The 16,677-nt window shown below is 41.9% G+C and overlaps 1 protein-coding gene across 1 annotated transcript in view; it reads right to left on the bottom strand.

The window, feature by feature from the left end:
- The window catches only part of CAMSAP2 (calmodulin regulated spectrin associated protein family member 2), a 158,349-nt gene that overhangs the window by 16,345 nt on the left and 125,327 nt on the right, over window positions 1-16,677 (bottom strand). Inside the window, exons 8-13 of the mRNA XM_053693815.1 lie at window positions 16,053-16,131; window positions 15,193-15,227; window positions 8,955-9,024; window positions 5,559-7,716; window positions 1,121-1,257; window positions 645-862 (exon numbers count right to left, since the gene is read on the bottom strand). Of these exons, the coding sequence (XP_053549790.1) occupies window positions 645-862; window positions 1,121-1,257; window positions 5,559-7,716; window positions 8,955-9,024; window positions 15,193-15,227; window positions 16,053-16,131 (2,697 nt within the window). The remainder of the gene's footprint in view (window positions 1-644; window positions 863-1,120; window positions 1,258-5,558; window positions 7,717-8,954; window positions 9,025-15,192; window positions 15,228-16,052; window positions 16,132-16,677) is intronic.

The following is a 16,677-nucleotide window of genomic DNA, read 5'->3' as shown; positions in this document are numbered from 1 at the left end:
CGTAGCTTACTTGAGCCGAAAGTTGTTGCCCCGGACATCCCCAAGCCGATCCGTTGGGATCAGACTGTGTATGCCGGCTTGGTTCTGGGGGAGCATTGTGGCAAACCTAGCCACTTCTGGACTATAACATAAGAAAGGTTGTCTATAGGCTGTATATTGTGCTATGTAGATGTGACAGACCCTTCTGTCAGCACTGAAAGAGTTAACTGTGTTCAGCTTTAGCCTCAGCTATTGTGCACTGTCATTAATGTTATTGATACACAGTCCATTGTTTAATCAACCTCAGAGAGCAGACCCTAGATGATAAGGAAAGCCAAGTGTGTGTCTGTGTTTAAATTGTTATCAGCTTGAGCAAGGTATTCTATTGTATCATGTAAAAGGGCGTGTTCCCTCCATCTAATGTACAACATTCTTTCAACCCCCCTTCTGGGGGGGGTCAGACCTGCATAAATACTGGGCATGTGAGCCTTAATAAAATTCATTCTTTTTAAACCTGAAAACTGGCTGGGTTGTGAACTGCTGATTCCCTATGCAGGACATTGTTCCCTGGTGTTAACCCTTGGTATCCGGTTGGTACCGTTACAGGAGAAGACCTATATTACTACTTTTAAATCATCTAAATATTTTACCCACCCCCACATTACCTGGAGGAACTGCCGTTGGGGTTTTAGGGGATTCAAGCTCTCTATGGATAGATTTGGGCCGGGGTTTCCGAGATTTGCTGAGGTTGCTTCTTGGTTTTATAACCGAATCCATGTCCTCCATTAGTTTAAGCTGCTTCCGGCGCAGGTATTCCTGTTTGATAAACTCTCGTCGATTCTTCTCATCCTCCTTTTTATTCCGCTCCTCTTCTGACTTACGCCTGCAGATACGAAATTGTATTAAATCAGCAATACTGGGATCAAGTGACAACTCTGAGGCTTATAATGTTTCCCTAACCCACTACTCCTGGGATTGGTGCATGAGATCTGTAATCGTGTGAATATATTTAAAGACATAATGTTTTTTGGGGCCCCACTGACCCATCCAGCAACTGAAAATGTGCATATCAAATAATAATAGTGATTGTAACTCTGTAATCCCCACGCAGCTTTTGCCCTGGCCAAGAAGGGGTTCTAACCTGGCTTCCTCCTTCTTGAGCTCTTGTTCTAGCTCCTGTTCAAGTTTACGTTGCTGGTTTTCACGCTCTCTCCGCAATCTCTTCTCAAGCAGCGCAGCTCGTTTTGCTGCCATGTCATTCTCTTCCTTATGGTCATCCTGCAGGAAAGGAATAAACAATAAAACAAACCATATTAAATATTTCTTCAGAGTTCAAAGGGGCAGTCTACTCCAGAATTGATATAGTTTAAAATATAGATAATCCTTACCCATTCCCCAGTTTTGCATGGTACTCGGACTGAATGCAGACGGACAGAATACTGAAGCACATTTGTCCGTCAGACATCTGTCCAAGAGACTATGTTCCTAGTTCGGTCGAGGGCAGATATGCTCCAGAGTGCTCTGTTATAATCAGAGCCTCGGGGTTCACAACCGCCTCTGGGAACCAAAGCATGGGTCCCACCCCGCATGTCTTGTGGTTGTCTGTCTGGGTAAAACTGTATCTATCTACCTATCTATCTCGTGGACGGAATGTTATCCGACGGCCATTTGTCTGTCGGAATATTATCTGTCACACAAATGTCAGCAGGCCAAATGTCTGTCGGATAACAGTTTAGCCACGGTTTTGCATAACCAACACTGTTATATTAATACACTTATTACCTCTGTGATTACCTTGTATCTAAACCGCTGCAGACTGCCCCCTTATCTCAGTTCTTTTGAAAGACTTGCATTTTGGCCAAAATTAACTCCACAGGAGTGAGCACAATGTTTTTTATATGGCACACATGAACTAGCACTGTCTAGCTGTAAAAACGGTCAAAATACACTGAGGTAAGAGGTGGTCTTCAAGGGCTTAGAAATAAGTATATGAGCCTACCTAGGTTTAGCTTTAAAGAATACCAAGAGAACAAAGAAAATCTGATTAAAAAAGTAAATTAGAAAGTTGATTAAAATTGCATGCCTTATCTGAATCATGAAAGTTTAATTTTGACTAGACTGTCCCTTTAATTTTTTTTTTCACATTTCTTTAAAATTTTATATTATTTGGCAGTAAAACAAAATGCAGTAGGTAGCTGAAATAAGGGACAAATTAAAAAAAACGCATAAAAGGATGATAAGCTACAAAACAATAGTTTTGCAAGGAACCATTATAAAACAAAACCTCTACTTTAATTCCCCCCAACATGAATGTCAGCACCTCTATAGGACAAACATGCCTTTCTCAAGATCCCGCCGAAACGCGTAGATCACCTGACTGAACCATACCTGGATTGAATGTGTACACACACTATCAGCCATCTGTAAAGGAACAGACCGGTGTAAAGGCTATAAAACGCCTTAGCTGCAACGAGTTGTCTAAATCGACTGCTGGATACAACACCCGCACAAAAACAGTATAAGAGACAACGGAGGAAGCCGACACGACTGTGAGAAGCGGAACAGAACCCTAGGAGTATCTTAAGCCTGAGGGTGACAGGATAACCACCTGCTCTCAGCATTTACCGATTAGAGATACGCAACCCAAGGAATACTGACAACCACTGCAGGTACGACACAAAACCCGAAGGTGAGCAGTATTAAGGATACATTTGCTAAAAACATAGGATACATTGACATCTGCTTTGATCACAGATAAGTCTATATATCAGTCACGGCATCATATGATATATCCAGAATAAGAATTACAATCCATCTCTGTTTAAAGAAAGGAAGCTTGAACAGCTATATAATTACAACAGGACATTAAATACGATACATAAAATTGCAACTTAACGTAACTTAAATTTCCCTTGTACCGATTATTGACATATACAAGGGGGTACTCACACACACACAAATATACCGGTAGTTATGCCCTCATACACACACACACACACAAATATACTTATGCACTCCTATACAAGGGGGTACTCATACACACACAAATATACTTATGCACTCCTATACAAGGGGGTACTCATACACACACAAATATACTTATGCACTCATACACACACAAATATACTTATGCCCTCATATACAAGGGGGTACTCATACACACACAAATATACTTATGCCCTCATATACACACACACACAAATATACTTATGCGCTCATATTCAAGGGGGTACTCACAGACACACAAATATACTTATGCCCTCATATATACACACACACACAAATATACTTATGCACTCCTATACAAGGGGGTATTCATACATACACATATACTTATGCGCTCATATACAAGGGGGTATTCATACACACAAATATACTTATGCACTCCTATGTAAGGGGGTATTAATACACACAAATATACTTATGCGCTCATATACAAGGGGGTATTCATACACACAAATATACTTATGCACTCCTATACAAGGGGGTATTCAAACATACACATATACTTATGCGCTCATATACACAGGTGTACTCACACACACACAAATATACTTATGCACTCCTATGCAAGGGGTTATTCATACACACAAATATACTTATGCGCTCATATACAAGGGGGTATTCATACACACAAATATACTTATGCGCTCATATACAAGGGGGTATTCATACACACAAATATACTTATGCCCTCATATACACAGGTGTATTCATACACACAAATATACTTATGCACTCATATACAAGGGGGTATTCATACACACAAATATACTTATGCGCTCATATACAAGGGGGTATTCATACACACAAATATACTTATGCGCTCATATACAAGGGGGTATTCATACACACAAATATACTTATGCACTCCTATACAAGGGGGTATTCATACATACACATATACTTATGCGCTCATATACACAGGTGTACTCACACACACACAAATATACTTATGCACTCCTATGCAAGGGGGTATTCATACACACAAATATACTTATGCGCTCATATACAAGGGAGTATTCATACACACAAATATACTTATGCGCTCATATACAAGGGGGTATTCATACACACAAATATACTTATGCACTCATATACAAGGGGGTATTCATACACACAAATATACTTATGCACTCATATACAAGGGGGTATTCATACACACAAATATACTTATGCGCTCATATACAAGGGGGTATTCATACATGCACATATACTTATGCGCTCATATACAAGGGGGTATTCATACACACAAATATACTTATGCACTCCTATACAAGGGGGTATTCATACACACAAATATACTTATGCACTCATATACAAGGGGGTATTCATACACACAAATATACTTATGCGCTCATATACAAGGGAGTATTCATACACACAAATATACTTATGCGCTCATATACAAGGGGGTATTCATACACACAAATATACTTATGCGCTCATATACAAGGGGGTATTCATACACACAAATATACTTATGCCCTCATATACACAGGTGTATTCATACACACAAATATACTTATGTGCTCATATACAAGGGGGTATTCATACACACAAATATACTTATGTGCTCATATACAAGGGGGTATTCATACACACAAATATACTTATGCGCTCATATACAAGGGGGTACTCATACACACACAAATATACTTATGCACTCATATACAAGGGGGTACTCATACACACACAAATATACTTATGCACTCACACACACACAAATATACTTATGCCCTCATATACACAGGTGTATTCATACACACAAATATACTTATGTGCTCATATACAAGGGGGTATTCATACACACAAATATACTTATGCGCTCATATACAAGGGGGTATTCATACACACAAATATACTTATGCCCTCATATACACAGGTGTATTCATACACACAAATATACTTATGTGCTCATATACAAGGGGGTATTCATACACACAAATATACTTATGCGCTCATATACAAGGGGGTACTCATACACACACAAATATACTTATGCACTCATACACACACAAATATACTTATGCCCTCATATACAAGGGGGTACTCATACACACACAAATATACTTATGCCCTCAAATACACACACACACAAATATACTTATGCACTCATATTCAAGGGGGTACTCACAGACACACAAATATACTTATGCCCTCATATATACACACACACACAAATATACTTATGCACTACTATACAAGGGGGTATTCATACATGCACATATACTTATGCGCTCATATACAAGGGGGTATTCATACACACAAATATACTTATGCACTCCTATGTAAGGGGGTATTAATACACACAAATATACTTATGCGCTCATATACAAGGGGGTATTCATACACACACATATAATTATGCGCTCATATACACAGGTGTACTCATACACACACACATATACTTATGCACTCATATACACAGGTGTACTCATACACACATATACTTATGCACTCATATACACAGGTGTACTCACACAAATATACTTATGCACTCCTATACAAGGGGGTACTCATGAGTTTGTTTTAATACTGTAATAAAAAAACACACAAGCTGACAAACCCTCACTAACCTTGAAGAAGAACCCACAGCAGACTTTCTGGTCCTCGCCGATCAGCTCTTTGTCAGTGTCGTCTTCATTCTTCTCAATGGAGGCCAGATCTGGAGGCTGCAGTTTGGAAAGAGGAACTTCAATAAGGCTAACATTTTTGGATGTTGAGAAGCTGCGCTGGCTATACTGCTCATCGTTGGGAGTGACACACACAGTTTCTACAATGGGATGAGACAACACCTCTGATACGCTGGTTTCTATTGGTCTCATCTCAGATTTTTCACAAGTCTGATTAGAATCTAGTGCTTTGTCTGGCCTTACATAATCTGTCACAGAAGTCCCTCCGTCTACAACGCATTGTTCCTTAACCTCTGGAGCTTCTGTTCCAGGTTTTCTATCATCTCCAAAGCAAACAAATGACCTTGTCTGAATTTGACTTGGTGAGAATCTTCGGAGACGGGGCAGACTGTCAACAGACTGAGGGGGAGTCAACGTTCGGTTTAAAGGTGTTATTTTGAGCTCGTTTGGACGAGGTGGCCGTTGAAGCTTGGGGGGGAAGGACACAGTCTTTTTAACAGATGTCTGGGGGGACCTATGAACTGGACGTGGGGATTCCATACTGAAGCAAGGAATGGGAGACCACGTTACTGAAGGTTTGCTTGCAGGTTTTGTGTTCAGTTGCCTTTGTGGAGCGGGCTCTGGTGGGGAGATAACCCAAGCTTGCTTCTCTCTCATCTGCATCAACACATCCTGCTGTAACGCCAAACGCTGCATCTCTTGCTGCAGAAAACCCAGAGAAAAGTTGAGTTTCTCAATAGATTTTGTGTACTCTCCAAGCTCAACTTCACTCATGTTTTCTTCACTCGGGCTTGTTAAGCTCCAAGACGTTTCTGTCTCTCCAGGATTGGTGGGAGACTTCAGCCACTTTGATGGGGTCTGAGCTGCAAAAAGTTTTAAGTTCATATTTTTTACAGCTTGATTATTAATACCTGAAGTTTCTCTCTCTCCATCACTCTCTTGAGCCATTTTATCACTTTCCATAGTCCCTGCTTCTTCTTTCAGGGAAGAGATACCATCTCCCTTCTTTTTCACAACATTAAGAAATGCAGTTCGACCCATTTTCTGTCTCTGTCGTGTAAACTCTGCTTCCATTTTTTTCTTTTGTGCCTCAATAGCTCTTCTCTTCTCCTCCAGCTTCATTCTCAACTGGACCACTTCTGATGCCAACAGCTGTGTTGTGTCTCTGCTTTGGGGAACGGTACTCTCCTCCTGGGCTTGTCCGAAAGCTAGAACCTGAGGAATATTTAGCTCAGACCCCTCTGGAGTAGTTTTTTGGGAGCTGCTTCCGCTGCTCCTACCATCACCAGAATTCAATTTTCTAAACTTTTGCTCTGCAAAGCTGGTCATTTTGATGCCAGAGCTGGAAGAGGCCGTGCTGCCCGCCTGAGACTTGCCACTTACTGAGCTTGGACAGGGGCTGACAGGCTCTCTGGAATGAGGAATCTGTCCACCATAGTCCTGATGCAGCTTCAGAGGGTCATCCAAGTCAGAATCCAAGCTGACAGTATAGTCTTTCAAAGAAGAATCCTCATCCATAGTTTCTGGGATGTCATCTGGGACATGAATCCCAGTATCCACCTCTGTGTTGTCTGTGGCAGGGCTCTGAACACCTTTCATCTCCAGACTGTGCTCTTGATTTTCTTCTGTCAGACCTGGTGGGACTCCCTGCAGAGCTAAATTCATATTGTGGCTGTGCAGAAAAAACCCGTTATTGACTTGGTCACCAACAACAGGCAACCGTTCCGGGTTATGGATGATCTTTAGTGCTTCTTCAATACTAGGGGCTTCCACCTGCCCATCAAGTTCATCCACACTGATTCTAGTTTCAAGTGGACCATTGTATCTCTCAGGCTGTTCTGCCTCATCAGAGTCCCACTGGTTGCTGGAAGCATCATTGTGGTTAAGTTGACTCCGTTCCTCATCAATACTCTCGGACTGTCCTTGCCCATTGATAGGCTGGAATGACAGGTTCTTTCGTATGTGTTTAGGAATGCGAGCTGCATTCAGTGAGAATCCTTCAGTGCTTATGGACCTACGAATCGGTCTGCTTGGGGTGGTCACACGGATACCATCATCTTTATCAAATGAGATGTCAAAGGAAACACCATGTACAGATGACCTGGATAAAAACAGATTTGAATGGATTTACATTTAACATTTAAAAGATTCACATTCAAATTAATATTTTATGCACAATACAGAGAAGATTGCTATAGTTTATGATAAATCCACTGTATAAAGAATCTTCTGTCTGCTGCAAATAATTAAGTTAGATGCAGAAAATATAGGACTACAAATTATTTCTCGATATCTCTACAAACTGTTTATTCATCGTGTTACTGAACTGTGCTATAACTCCAGTTGTGTTTATTAGTAAAAAATGAAATGCTTTGTATTTGCCCTATCGTAGGCGAATGCTGACAGGGGATAAATGGATAATGGCAAGGTAGAGATAGACTCAATAAGAACATCCAGCAATATGAAGGACTAAACAGTAGTGGAAAATATGAAATAAATTAACTTTTTTTTTTTAAATGTGTTTTATATTTATAACCACTGAACTAACAAATGACAGTTATTCTGTCCGAGCACGTACTTGAGAGTTCAGAAGACAGTGGTTAAAATTAACCAATTAACAAAGAGGGGTGTGGTTAGAAACAGGGCTTGTGACAATCTCTGTATTAAACATTTTTAAAAACAGAAACGTATTAAGAGAAACATGCATACAGTGGTAGTCAGAGGCGCACTGATACTATCCCTGGGGCTCTTTAGTAACGGCACAGTAGGAGAGCAGGGTTCCGGTATAAATCTCCAGATGCTGGGGGCAGCGTACTCGCCAATATTGCCAGAACATAAAACAGACCACAGTAGCCCCCACACTCAGAGATATCAAGCCCGGCATTCAATAAGATAAAAGTCAAATTATTAGAACATCGTTAAAAACATGAGATCATATAATAAGCGTAACAGGTGAACTGCTAGCAGGTAAACAGAGGCTCCACGGCATACGCGTTTCATGCGGCGAACAAGTGCGCAACCGCACGAAACACGTATGCTGTGGAGCCTCTGTTTACCTGCTAGCAGTTCACCTGTTACGCTTATTATATGATCTCATGTTTTAAACGATGTTCTAATAATTTGACTTTTATCATATCGAATGCTGGGCTTGATATCTCCGAGTGTGGGGGCTACTGTGGTTTGTATTATGAGAAACAAGCTGGGGGTATTGAGGGTTTGAGGTAATCATATGAAGAGAAGATTTGTTTATTTTTCTGGTGCCTACTGTGACTAAAGCCAAACTCAAATTCAGTCTCTGTTACATATAAACTAATAATAGGCAGCAGATTATCTTCTTACCGTTTCTCTTTGGGCCATGTCCCAATCTGACCATCTACATATGACATAGATGATGACCTCCGAATTGAAGCTAAAAATAACATTGGGAAAATCACGTTAAATTTATTGTGCAGATGACTCACATCAGTAGGAAAAAATGATTTGCAATTTAAAGTAACTGTAATTACAATTTTATTGCAAAGGGGGACTAACGCCACGAGAACTACCTGGCTTTAATTTGCAGTTGTTCTGGCTCATGGACCCTGCTTAAAAAAATAAAGGTCTTTTAAAAAATGACTTGGAGGCTGGAAAAACGTATTTATTATAGTGCTATTGGGAACTGGCTAACCCTTTTTCCGTGACCCACTCTGGAGAGTGTGCGGTCTTCCTTTGTGGATTGTATCAGCTATTTAGCCTACATCTTCCTATCCTGAAGCCATCAGCTTGGCAAAGACCCTCACAAAGAAAGTTACGAATGGTCTATAGACCCAGCCAGTGAGGTGCAAGTCACAGTGAATGTTTACAACGTTAATACTCATGTTTGCTGTAAAATTATTGTAAAACGTTTTGACTTCAAAATGTATTAAAAGGTGTCAATGCATATTTAAAGGAAGAAATAATAAAATAGTGAAATAATAATCCCCTGATACAGATGGATATTTACTGTTTTAATGAGGTATTTACATGCGAATATGCTTTATAATGTGCATGGACCAGGCGCCTATTGTTAGTCTAAACTGTCTGATGCTACCCAAAAGAATTTAAGAAACAGCCCAGCACATATATCCCTGGTACTTCCTGATTGCCTTATGATACAAGCAGCCCAGCACATATATCCCTGGTACTTCCTGATTGCCTTATGATACAAGCAGCCCAGCATATATAACCCTGGTACTTCCTGATTGCCTTATGATACAAGCAGCCCAGCACATATATCCCTGGTACTTCCTGATTGCCTTATGATACAAGCAGCCCAGCACATATATCCCCGGTACTTCCTGATTGCCTTATGATACAAGCAGCCCAGCACATATATCCCTGGTACTTCCTGATTGCCTTATGATACAAGCAGCCCAGCACATATATAACCCTGGTACTTCCTGATTGCCTTATGATACAAGCAGCCCAGCACATATATCCCTGGTACTTCCTGATTGTCTTATGATACAAGCAGCCCGGCACATATATCCCTGGTACTTTCTGATTGCCTTATGATACAAGCAGCCCAGCACATATATCCCTGGTACTTCCTGATTGCCTTATGATACAAGCAGCCCAGCACATATATCCCTGGTACTTCCTGATTGCCTTATGATACAAGCAGCCCAGCACATATATCCCTGGTACTTCCTAATTGCCTTATGATACAAGCAGCCCAGCACATATATCCCTGGTACTTCCTGATTGCCTTATGATACAAGCAGCCCAGCACATATATCCCCGGTACTTCCTGATTGCCTTATGATACAAGCAGCCCAGCACATATATCCCCGGTACTTCCGGATTGCCTTATGATACAAGCAGCCCAGCACATATATCCCTGGTACTTCCTGATTACCTTATGATACAGGCAGCCCAGCACATATATCCCCGGTACTTCCTGATTGCCTTATGATACAAGCAGCCCAGTACATATATCACCGGTACTTCCTGATTGCCTTATGATACAAGCAGCCCAGCACATATATCCCTGGTACTTCCTGATTGCCTTATGATACAAGCAGCCCAGCACATATATCCCTGGTACTTCCTGATTACCTTATGATACAGGCAGCCCAGCACATATATCCCTGGTACTTCCTGGTTGCCTTATGATACAAGCAGCCCAGCACATATATCCCTGGTACTTCCTGATTGCCTTATAATACAAGCAGCCCAGCACATATAACCCTGGTACTTCCTGATTGCCTTATGATACAAGCAGCCCAGCACATATATCCCCGGTACTTCCTGATTACCTTATGATACAAGCAGCCCAGCACATATATCCCTGGTACTTCCTGATTGCCTTATGATACAGGCAGCCCAGCACATATATCCCCGGTACTTCCTGATTGCCTTATGATACAAGCAGCCCAGCACATATATCCCCGGTACTTCCTGATTGCCTTATGATACAAGCAGCCCAGCACATATATCCCCGGTACTTCCTGATTGCCTTATGATACAAGCAGCCCAGCACATATATCCCTGGTACTTCCTGATTGCCTTATGATACAAGCAGCCCAGCACATATATCCCTGGTACTTCCTGATTGCCTTATGATACAAGCAGCCCAGCACATATATCCCCGGTACTTCCTGATTGCCTTATGATACAAGCAGCCCAGCACATATATCCCCGGTACTTCCTGATTGCCTTATGATACAAGCAGCCCAGCACATATATCCCTGGTACTTCCTGATTGCCTTATGATACAAGCAGCCCAGCACATATATCCCCGGTACTTCCTGATTGCCTTATGATACAAGCAGCCCAGCACATATATCCCCGGTACTTCCTGATTGCCTTATGATACAAGCAGCCCAGCACATATATCCCTGGTACTTCCTGATTGCCTTATGATACAAGCAGCCCAGCACATATATCCCCGGTACTTCCTGATTGCCTTATGATACAAGCAGCCCAGCACATATATCCCTGGTACTTCCTGATTGCCTTATGATACAAGCAGCCCAGCACATATATAACCCTGGTACTTCCTGATTGCCTTATGATACAAGCAGCCCAGCACATATATCCCTGGTACTTCCTGATTGTCTTATGATACAAGCAGCCCGGCACATATATCCCTGGTACTTTCTGATTGCCTTATGATACAAGCAGCCCAGCACATATATCCCTGGTACTTCCTGATTGCCTTATGATACAAGCAGCCCAGCACATATATCCCTGGTACTTCCTGATTGCCTTATGATACAAGCAGCCCAGCACATATATCCCTGGTACTTCCTGATTGCCTTATGATACAAGCAGCCCAGCACATATATCCCTGGTACTTCCTGATTGCCTTATGATACAAGCAGCCCAGCTCATATATCCCTGGTACTTCCTGATTGCCTTATGATACAAGCAGCCCAGCACATATATCCCCAGTACTTCCTGATTGCCTTATGATACAAGCAGCCCAGCACATATATCCCTGGTACTTCCTGATTACCTTATGATACAGGCAGCCCAGCACATATATCCCCGGTACTTCCTGATTGCCTTATGATACAAGCAGCCCAGCACATATATCCCTGGTACTTCCTGATTGCCTTATGATACAAGCAGCCCAGCACATATATCCCTGGTACTTCCTGATTGCCTTACGATACAAGCAGCCCAGCACATATATCCCTGGTACTACCTGATTACCTTATGATACAGGCAGCCCAGCACATATATCCCTGGTACTTCCTGGTTGCCTTATGATACAAGCAGCCCAGCACATATATCCCTGGTACTTCCTGATTGCCTTATAATACAAGCAGCCCAGCACATATAACCCTGGTACTTCCTGATTGCCTTATAATACAAGCAGCCCAGCACATATAACCCTGGTACTTCCTGATTGCCTTATGATACAAGCAGCCCAGCACATATATCCCCGGTACTTCCTGATTGCCTTATGATACAAGCAGCCCAGCACATATATCCCTGGTACTTCCTGATTGCCTTATGATACAAGCAGCCCAGCACATATATCCCCGGTACTTCCTGATTGCCTTATGATACAAGCAGCCCAGCACATATATCCCTGGTACTTCCTGATTGCCTTATGATACAAGCAGCCCAGCACATATATCCCTGGTACTTCCTGATTGCCTTATGATACAAGCAGCCCAGCACATATATCCCCGGTACTTCCTGATTGCCTTATGATACAAGCAGCCCAGCACATATATCCCCGGTACTTCCTGATTGCCTTATGATACAAGCAGCCCAGCACATATATCCCCGGTACTTCCTGATTGCCTTATGATACAAGCAGCCCAGCACATATATCCCCGGTACTTCCTGATTGCCTTATGATACAAGCAGCCCAGCACATATATCCCCGGTACTTCCTGATTGCCTTATGATACAAGCAGCCCAGCACATATATCCCCGGTACTTCCTGATTGCCTTATGATACAAGCAGCCCAGCACATATATCCCCGGTACTTCCTGATTGCCTTATGATACAAGCAGCCCAGCACATATATCCCCGGTACTTCCTGATTGCCTTATGATACAAGCAGCCCAGCACATATATCCCTGGTACTTCCTGATTGCCTTATGATACAAGCAGCCCAGCACATATATCCCCGGTACTTCCTGATTGCCTTATGATACAAGCAGCCCAGCACATATATCCCCGGTACTTCCTGATTGCCTTATGATACAAGCAGCCCAGCACATATATCCCCGGTACTTCCTGATTGCCTTATGATACAAGCAGCCCAGCACATATATCCCTGGTACTTCCTGATTACCTTATGATACAGGCAGCCCAGCACATATATCCCTGGTACTTCCTGATTGCCTTATGATACAAGCAGCCCAGCACATATAACCCTGGTACTTCCTGATTGCCTTATGATACAAGCAGCCCAGCACATATAACCCTGGTACTTCCTGATTGCCTTATGATACAAGCAGCCCAGCACATATAACCCTGGTACTTCCTGATTGCCTTATGATACAAGCAGCCCAGCACATATATCCCCGGTACTTCCTGATTGCCTTATGATACAAGCAGCCCAGCACATATATCCCCGGTACTTCCTGATTGCCTTATGATACAAGCAGCCCAGCACATATATCCCTGGTACTTCCTGATTGCCTTATGATACAAGCAGCCCAGCACATATATCCCTGGTACTTCCTGATTGCCTTATGATACAAGCAGCCCAGCACATATATCCCCGGTACTTCCTGATTGCCTTATGATACAAGCAGCCCAGCACATATATCCCCGGTACTTCCTGATTGCCTTATGATACAAGCAGCCCAGCACATATATCCCCGGTACTTCCTGATTGCCTTATGATACAAGCAGCCCAGCACATATATCCCTGGTACTTCCTGATTGCCTTATGATACAAGCAGCCCAGCACATATATCCCCGGTACTTCCTGATTGCCTTATGATACAAGCAGCCCAGCACATATATCCCCGGTACTTCCTGATTGCCTTATGATACAAGCAGCCCAGCACATATATCCCCGGTACTTCCTGATTGCCTTATGATACAAGCAGCCCAGCACATATATCCCCGGTACTTCCTGATTGCCTTATGATACAAGCAGCCCAGCACATATATCCCCGGTACTTCCTGATTGCCTTATGATACAAGCAGCCCAGCACATATATCCCTGGTACTTCCTGATTACCTTATGATACAGGCAGCCCAGCACATATATCCCTGGTACTTCCTGATTGCCTTATGATACAAGCAGCCCAGCACATATAACCCTGGTACTTCCTGATTGCCTTATGATACAAGCAGCCCAGCACATATAACCCTGGTACTTCCTGATTGCCTTATGATACAAGCAGCCCAGCACATATAACCCTGGTACTTCCTGATTGCCTTATGATACCAGCAGCCCAACACATATATCCCTGGTACTTCCTGATTGCCTTATGATACAAGCAGCCCAGCTCATATATCCCTGGTACTTCCTGATTGCCTTATGATACAAGCAGCCCAGCACATATATCCCCGGTACTTCCTGATTGCCTTATGATACAAGCAGCCCAGCACATATATCCCTGGTACTTCCTGATTGCCTTATGATACAAGCAGCCCAGCACATATATCCCTGGTACTTCCTGATTGCCTTATGATACAAGCAGTTTCATAATTCAGATTAAACAATTTTAAACAACTTTACAGTTTACTTCTATTATCAAATGTTCTTCATTCTCTTGGTATCATTTGTTGACGGAGCAGCAATGCACTACTGGGAGCTAGTTGAACACATGGGTGAGCCAATGACTATAGGCATATATATGCAGCCACCAATCAGGTGATTTGCAGCTCCTGAGCTTACCTAGATAAACCCTTCAACAAGGGATAAGAAGAGAAGGAAGCACATTAAATAGAAGTAAATTAGTAAGTTGTTTACAGTTGTATTCTCTGTCTACATCATGAATCTCTAATTATGACTTTACTGTCCATTTAATTTCTAAATTGTGTAACACTAAGTAATGTCCTAGATTGTTGCATTTGTGCCAAAAAGCATCCGACCTACACTAACAGTCTCAAGCAATGTGTCATGGACATTACCTGGGCCAGGGGATGACGCCATATTCTGCGTGTTCCTGTAAGATAAATGACAACAATAAACCACAGGAGTCAAAAACAAACAAACTCTACAGATACAGAATAGGAAGAAATGCAAATTCACATCTCAAACTACAAAATGTCTTTCCCAAGATGTTTATTTATTTATTATAGACAGAAAAAAGTAAATCGTAAGTCACATGACTGCTGTGTAGCTGCCCTTAAGGGAGTACTGAGGGCATCAGAATAAAGCAAGGTGACTTTTTACAAAGGCTTCACCCTGACGTACTCTGCACAGTAGTTGTTTTATATAAATGAACCTTCATGTTTGATATATACAGTCGCATATCCCTGGGGCTTTTCACGCAGATGTGAACTAAGGTGCCTTTCAGCATGTAGCAAACAACAGACTCCTCAGATATGGTCTCAAGCCTCTCCGTCCAGACCTCAGCCTTTTATGCTTTCAGCCTCCGTCTATGTAACCATCTCATTATCTCACCATTCCATTTTCCCTCACTCCCAGCAATTCCAATTCATTCAACAATCATTCCTGTATCAGTATCTGCCGTTCCTGGCCAGCAGTGCGCTGCTTCACATACTTTTACATATAAGACGCAAGGGAAAATCAGGCACACATGAGCCTTATATGCTGAAAGTATGATACAATTTAAACAAGGCTCAGAGTAACCCCTATCTAAAGAACGGAACCCCCCGTCAAACACAATATATAATCTCTATATCTGTATAGCTATAAACATGCTACGTACAATGTATAGGCAGGTCTGATTATCGGGGAAACAGAATACTTGTTATGATCAATGCTCTATGTGAGGGGTAGCTGGTGTCTCACATAGCTACTGTACCTGCAGTTAGAGGAACCAGACATTGTGTTTCTCCGCTTAGAGAATGGAGCTGATGAGTTTTTCATGGACTGTACAGCGTCTGCCAACAAAACCAGAATATCAATACAGAGTAACTCTATATACAAATATATAGCTTTATTTTACTGCCATTTCCTATAGATCAAGGCCACACCCAGAATATGACGGCTCAGCACACCTGCTTTACTTAATGCTGTAAAGTCCCAGATACTATTTCATTTCAGCATTTAGCCACATCTGAACAAAGCAGATCTCATTGATCTACTGATAATTATTCTGATGATTTCTTAAAATAATTATGATTTAAAGGGACACTGAACCCAAATTTTTTCTTTTGTGATTCAGATAGAGCAGGCAATTTTAAGCAACTTTCTAGTTTACTCCTACTATCAAATTGTCTTCATTTTCTTGGTATGTTTATTTAAAAAGCAAGAATGTAAGTTTAGATGCCGGCCCATTTTTTGTGAACAATCTGGGTTGTTCTTGCTGATTGGACAGCACCAATAAACAAGTGCTGTCCATGGTCTGAACCAAACATTTACTGGCTCCTTAGCTTAGATGCCTTCTTTTTCAAATAAGGATAGCAAGAGAATGAAGACAAATTTAT

Source organism: Bombina bombina, chromosome 10, assembly GCF_027579735.1.
Source record: "Bombina bombina isolate aBomBom1 chromosome 10, aBomBom1.pri, whole genome shotgun sequence".
In the NCBI taxonomy this organism is placed as follows: Eukaryota; Metazoa; Chordata; class Amphibia; order Anura; family Bombinatoridae; genus Bombina; species Bombina bombina.
Note: the sequence above shows the minus strand (reverse complement) of the source record. Positions and strands in the feature narration are given on the sequence as shown.